Source organism: Colobus angolensis, unplaced genomic scaffold (genome assembly GCF_000951035.1).
Source record: "Colobus angolensis palliatus isolate OR3802 unplaced genomic scaffold, Cang.pa_1.0 Scaffold84, whole genome shotgun sequence".
Lineage (NCBI taxonomy): Eukaryota > Metazoa > Chordata > Mammalia > Primates > Cercopithecidae > Colobus > Colobus angolensis.
In genome coordinates this window covers 4708912-4714911 of record NW_012122265.1, presented here as the reverse complement: position 1 = coordinate 4714911, position 6000 = coordinate 4708912, and the positions used below count along the sequence as shown (strand labels likewise).

Here is a 6000-nt window from a genome sequence, read left to right as displayed (position 1 = left end):
TAAATCTTGTTTCTTGGTATTCCTCCCTCCCCAACCCCAGAAGAACTATCCTTTGCAACTGCAGTGGGAGGTTAAAATGGTTGGTATCATCCACAGTCTTCTCATGAACTGAGTATTCATAGTTCAGCAGCTTTTGGTTGCTATGGTAACCTTGGAGAAATACTCTTCTAAGACTATCTAATTGTCTCATGTGACGCAACCTGATTTCTTCTAATGAAGAAACAACTGGGTATGGTGTGTATGAGACATCAGAGTTGGTAGAATAAAGCACCATCAAGCCTGGACATTTCACATCTTTTTTTTTGGTGGAGATGATGTCTCACAATGTTGCCCAGACTGGTCTCCAACTCCTGGCCTCAGGTGATCCACCTGTCTTGGCCTCCTACAGTGCTGAGATTACAGGAATAAGCCACTGCACCTAGCCAGTTCCACTTTTCTTATGTAATTGATAAAGTTGTCATTATGAAAGTACTCCAATAGCTGGCTGGGAGAGGTGGCTCATGCCTGTAATCCCAGCACATTGTGATGCTGAGGTGGGCAGATCATGAGGCCAAGAGATCGAGACCATCCTGGCCAACATGGTGAAACCCCCATCTCTACTAAAAATACAAAAACTAGCTGGGCATGGTAGCGTGCGCCTGTAATCCCAGCTACTCAGGAGGCTGAGGCAGGAGAATCGCTTGAACCTGGGAGGCAGAGGTTGCAGTGAGCCAAGATTGCACCATTGTACACCAGCCTGGCAACAGAGTGAGACTCCATCTCAACAACAAAAAAGAAAAAGAAAAAAGTACTCAAATAACTAAGCATGCAAGAGGGTCACCTTCATATTCAAAATTTTTTCTGAGTTCCTTTGCATATCATCGTATTCCTCAACTCAGCAAAGACTGAGCCATTAGTTCATCTTCAGCCCAAAAGGAAATACTAAAGCTAGAAAATGAGCTCATCATGTTTGTTTGCCCTGACTAGAAAAATCCCTCAAGTATGAATTCATTTGGTTTAGTGCCCTTGGCACAGTGAACTATCTTGCTATATTAAATAATTGACATAGAAGGCAAGAAAAGGAGAGCAGAGTCGGGTGCAGTGGCTCACACTTGTAATCCCAGCACTTTGGGAGGCCAAGGCAGGTGGATCATGAGGTCAGGAGATCGAGACCATCCTGGCTAACACGGTGAAACCCTGTCTCTACTAAAAACACAAAAAAAATTAGCTGGGCATGGTGACGGGTGTCCATAGTCCCAGCTACTCGGGAGGCTGAGGCAGTAGAATGGCGTGAACCCGGGAGGTGGAGCTTGCAGTGAGCCAAGATTGCGCCACGGCACTCCAGCCTGGGCGACAGAGCGAGACTCTGTCTCAAAAAAAAGAAAGAAAAGAAAAAAAGAAAACGAGAGCAAAAGAGTTGGGCACTAGCAATTGAGGGGGTGTGGCAGCCGCAGTCTGCACTTCCTTTGGGGCCTCAGAGGAGTGGCTGATGGTGGCTGGGGATGTAGCCCCACCAGTAATACCTGACGCTCTTGCATTTAGACAGGACTAAAACACATAGAAATAGATGCAATCTCTGAGGAGGATAATAAGGATACAGCAAATCATCCCAATCCTAGATTCTACTTGGATAATTTGGATAATGTAAGTGTGGTATCCCAAGGGAATTCATTCTCAGTACTGCAAGTTTAACACAGGCTTTTCAGGGAACAGACAACTTCAATCTGTATCATTATTATAAGCTGAATTTTTATTTTACTAAATTATCTATGTCAAAAAAATTCTGTGCCTGGCGTGGAATTTCACTCCATCAAGTGTTACAATGATTTTTTCATTTTCATTACAAGCAGGAGAATGAATGTAGGACAAGTGTTAGGAAACATGGCAATAAATTAGAATATAATTTACAAAAGCAAAAAAATTAACAGTGTACCACATTATTACTGAGTATAAAATAATAAGCAACAACTAATCACAATAATACAAAGGTAATTTTGTTCTGTGTTACTGAGGATACCTATGTGACATTCATTCAAATAAAAAGTTCCTAATGAAATGGACTGTTTGGAAATCATATGAATCTCATGGGGTTAATCATTAGGGTACATTTACCTTTCCTTTTTTAGTAGGTCTTTATCCCAGTGGCAGATACTGCTCCCAGGTGTAGGGTACCAGTTTCCCTGGGTTTCCTAAGTAGTCTACGTAGCTCACTACTTTTGGAAGGTCTGCCATGGTGGCCCAGCCTCCACTGACAATCCTATTGTTATTATTTAGGAATAGGGCACCATGTAGCCATGGGGGTGGCTACAGAGTAGCAGCAGTATTGTGATGTGCTATGAAATAGAATTGTTTTAACCTACTCAGGTTTAAATTCAAGGCCTACCTGAAACTGTTTCATCCTGTTACATTCTGTGGTGGCTCCCTCTAGGAAGGCACTCTGATTCTGCCCCCCAGGTGTGCCTGCATTTTGTTCTCAGAACTGGAGCACATCCCGGAAGTGACACTGGCTGCCCTCCTCTTCCAGCATCAGCCAAGGTGCTGTGAAGTACCTGGGGGATGGCCCTCACGATGGTAGTTTCCAGGTGAGGTAAAAAATAGCTTTTATTCGGTAATAAGAAATCTTTTGGAAATAAAAACATGAGCTGATATTTATGTTGGAGAAAATCAGATCTGGATTGCAAACCTATGCCTAAAATGCCACAGAAACCACCCACCTTTTATTTCTTTGTTTTATTTCACCAGGGCACATTAGCACCAAGTTAACTGGTCTTTGAAAAGGCCCAAGGGAATTCAGTGCTCGGGTCATGCTGCCCGTGGGCTGCTTGCCCTTCACTGAATGGCTAAGACGGCACTTGGGCAGGTCTTCTAAGGGCATCTTAGACCCGGGCCCTGGCGATTCCTCTTGTATCATCAATAGCTCTCTCTGGAAGGCTCAGGGTTGAGAACTGTGGTGTTGAGAGAGAAAGCAGGTAACAAGATACAGGTGGTCATGACTGAGAGTGCAGAAAACATTCCATGCTGATTGTCCACAGCAAATCTGGGAGTTTAGATTGGCTTTTGGTGTCTGAGGGTCTGTCTTTCTTTTGGAAAAAACCTAGTCATCTGCATTAGATCATGATATATGTGACACACTGACATGTAATTTAAGAGCACCATGATGGAGTCAAGTCAAACATGCTCTTTAACTGAAAGTGTTAACCTTACAAAATAGCCATTTAGTTTTGAGTTTTAGGTGTTGATCCATGCATGGTGTACACCTGTGTACAATGGGGAGGCATTTTGGACACAAAGCACATTCATCAAGAACCTGCTGCAAGCTACACATGTTCAAGTAAAAAATATTAATATAAACAAGTACCCTTTTTCATTCTAAGTCTTGCTGTCGAGTCTTTTGATGAGCAGGATGTGAAACTTGAAGATAGGGAAAATACGAGCTAGTCATTTTAATTTAGGTGGATGTGATTCTAGAATTTGACTTGCCCAAGAAACTGGGTTTCACATTTAATTGCCATTCAGAGAATCCATGCAAAATACAAAATACTTGGTTGAGTGACTATTAATATTATGCTTTATGATGTCTAGTCTTCATGAAATTTTCTTCTTTGGTTATTATCCCTTGCCTACTTTAAAACTCACAGAAATAGCACATTATGTGCAAGCACACTCATCTATCCACACACTTAAAAGCGCCCGCACACACACACACATTTGCTGTCATATAAATAAATGCCCTTCTACCATATCAAAGAAGGGACATCTGGAACCCATTGTAATTGTCAGCAAATTGCAAAAGGGTCTGCCTGGTTGTTACCGAGCCAGTCTATCTTTTGCACGGTATCATCTCAGTAAGCTCAACATGCGTGCAGCAATCCAAAGGGCAGAAGCCGTGCTGTGGCTGGAGAGGATGTAAACACAAGTGAGTTGGGGGGACTCAAATAAGAACTAAGGCATCCTGTGTGGTGGCAGTAAAGGGCCTGGTCCTGTAGTCTCTACCATACCCCAGGTCTGGTTTCTGCATGAAATTGAAATGTTTTTCTCTTAAAGTTTTAATGGAAATCTCAGCTTTACTTGCACAATGGCAAGTTGGCCACAGTCTTTCAGCACTGAGTTTATAGACTTGCACAGCTGCAGTAACTGATGCACTGCTTTAAACTATGCCCCTCATTATTGTTCAGTTTAATATAGTTTTATATATGGCTCACAGCAGTGTTCAGAACCGGGGGATTATTCCTAAGGAAATTAAGTGGAATGAAGAAAAATAATACAAACTTTCATTACTTTTGATTTATAATTGCTCCTTAAATTATAGTCCAAAGCCCGTTTTATAATTTAAATTGTGGTGCTGTTGTAGTGATATAAAGTACAGTAAATATTTTTAAGCTATGACTTAAGAATTCTGAACCTTCTTCACTTCCATAGTTGACCAAGTCATAACAGCTACATTTTAAACAGTTTTAAATACAAATGGATTCAGTGTCATTGCTAAGTCCATAATAAAAATTATCTTAATGGTCCAAGGAGGTAAACAGGCTATTGGATTTACTCGAAAGAACACAAACGCTCCACAGTAAGCAAGTCTCCCTGTGTTGTTTGGATCTCTCCAATCTGGCATTCCCTCCTAATACTGTGTCCAGCACTTTGGATCAATAAATCCCACTTCACAGAAGTTAAAATAATATTGAAATCTTGTCAGCTAGGGCTGACCAGTGGTTACGTTTTCCACAGGGTAATGCATTTGCAAGGACATCAATCCTCTTCCTCTGGGTGGCTCTCTTTGATGGACGCATTTCCATGATGAAATGACAAGGCACTCTCTCTGGCTTTCTGTGGGTCAGTGTCCTTGGCAGGTCTTACAACACATCTGTCTGAAGTATGCTCGACTGCAGAACTTGAACTTCAGCACCAGTGGGCAATAAGCCACTTTATTCACATCTTTGCACTCTAACGAATGGGGGCAGAAAATGGAAAACAATTAGAGGCACATAAGCAAGTACATAAACAAGCCGATGTGGCCTGCATGTTCAGCGAGGACCTCCTTTGGGTCAATCCACCTTGGCTTCGACCTCCATGTGGTTTTTGTTTTTGTTTTTAAGCATACCCTGCCTGGTACAGTCTACTAGAAACATTCTTTTGATATATTTTAACACAATTAAAAAAAAATATTTGCAAGGCTTTCCTTCCAGATTTTTATAAGTATGGTGTATGCCCACTGTGTCTTGAAAGAATTACCATTTGCTGGGATAAGTGATCACTTTAGACAGCTTGGAAACATGAGTCATTTTTCTTACAGCGCTTTTATTGCTTCTTTCTCAAGGGTTATTTTATTCAATAGTGCAAGGTTATCCAAAATCAAACATGAGTTGCACTGTTTGATACCAAAGTACACATGTCTCCAGAGAATCTCTGCATCTGTGAGGCGTGGGGATGGGCCTGGGTGAATGAAAAGGATTGCTGAGTGTGGCCTAGATTCAGCAACTACACTAGACAAAGAAGAAAGCTTTGAGGGGTTGGCCTCAAATGGCAGCAGTCTGTGGGTTATGGAAACATGTAGAAATGTCTTTTTTTAATTTGGAAGTGAGACATGGTCTTCTTTTTTCCTATGTGTATTTTCTTCTCAGTGCTAGAACTGCCACAGTTGCAGTCTGCAGTTCTTGCAGCCAGAAGGTGAATAAATGATTCTTTCTCCATCTCCCCTTGCGGCTGGTTGCAGAAGGTGGGATGAGGGTCCAGTGTAGAGAAGGGGACATGGGCCTTTGATTCTCAGAACTCCCCCTGGGCCCATACAACCCCACTGCTAGTAATAATATTCTTTTGCAGTGTTCTTGTCACTTTTATTTGGAGATTTAGGATACTCTGTAAACCTAGCAATGAAATTTTCACATGCCTGCTAGAACCAAAGTTCCACCCTCATTTTTCCAGGTAGTTATACTGAAGCATCCTGGGTAAATTGTTGAAGGCAATTAGGAATCAGGCTGGGCAGTGGGTAAAGTTCATGTTACAGAACAGTTTTTGTTGTTTGCT

General features: G+C 41.8%; 1 protein-coding gene across 1 annotated transcript in view; it reads right to left on the bottom strand.

Annotated features, from left to right (window-relative positions):
* Positions 1-1706: 1706 nt before the first annotated feature.
* ADAMTS6 (ADAM metallopeptidase with thrombospondin type 1 motif, 6) overlaps positions 1707-6000 on the bottom strand; it is a 176644-nt gene continuing 172350 nt past the window's right edge. The window contains exon 18 of the mRNA XM_011930125.1: positions 1707-4920. Coding sequence (XP_011785515.1) covers positions 4811-4920 — 110 coding nt within the window. The 3' untranslated portion in view covers positions 1707-4810. The remainder of the gene's footprint in view (positions 4921-6000) is intronic.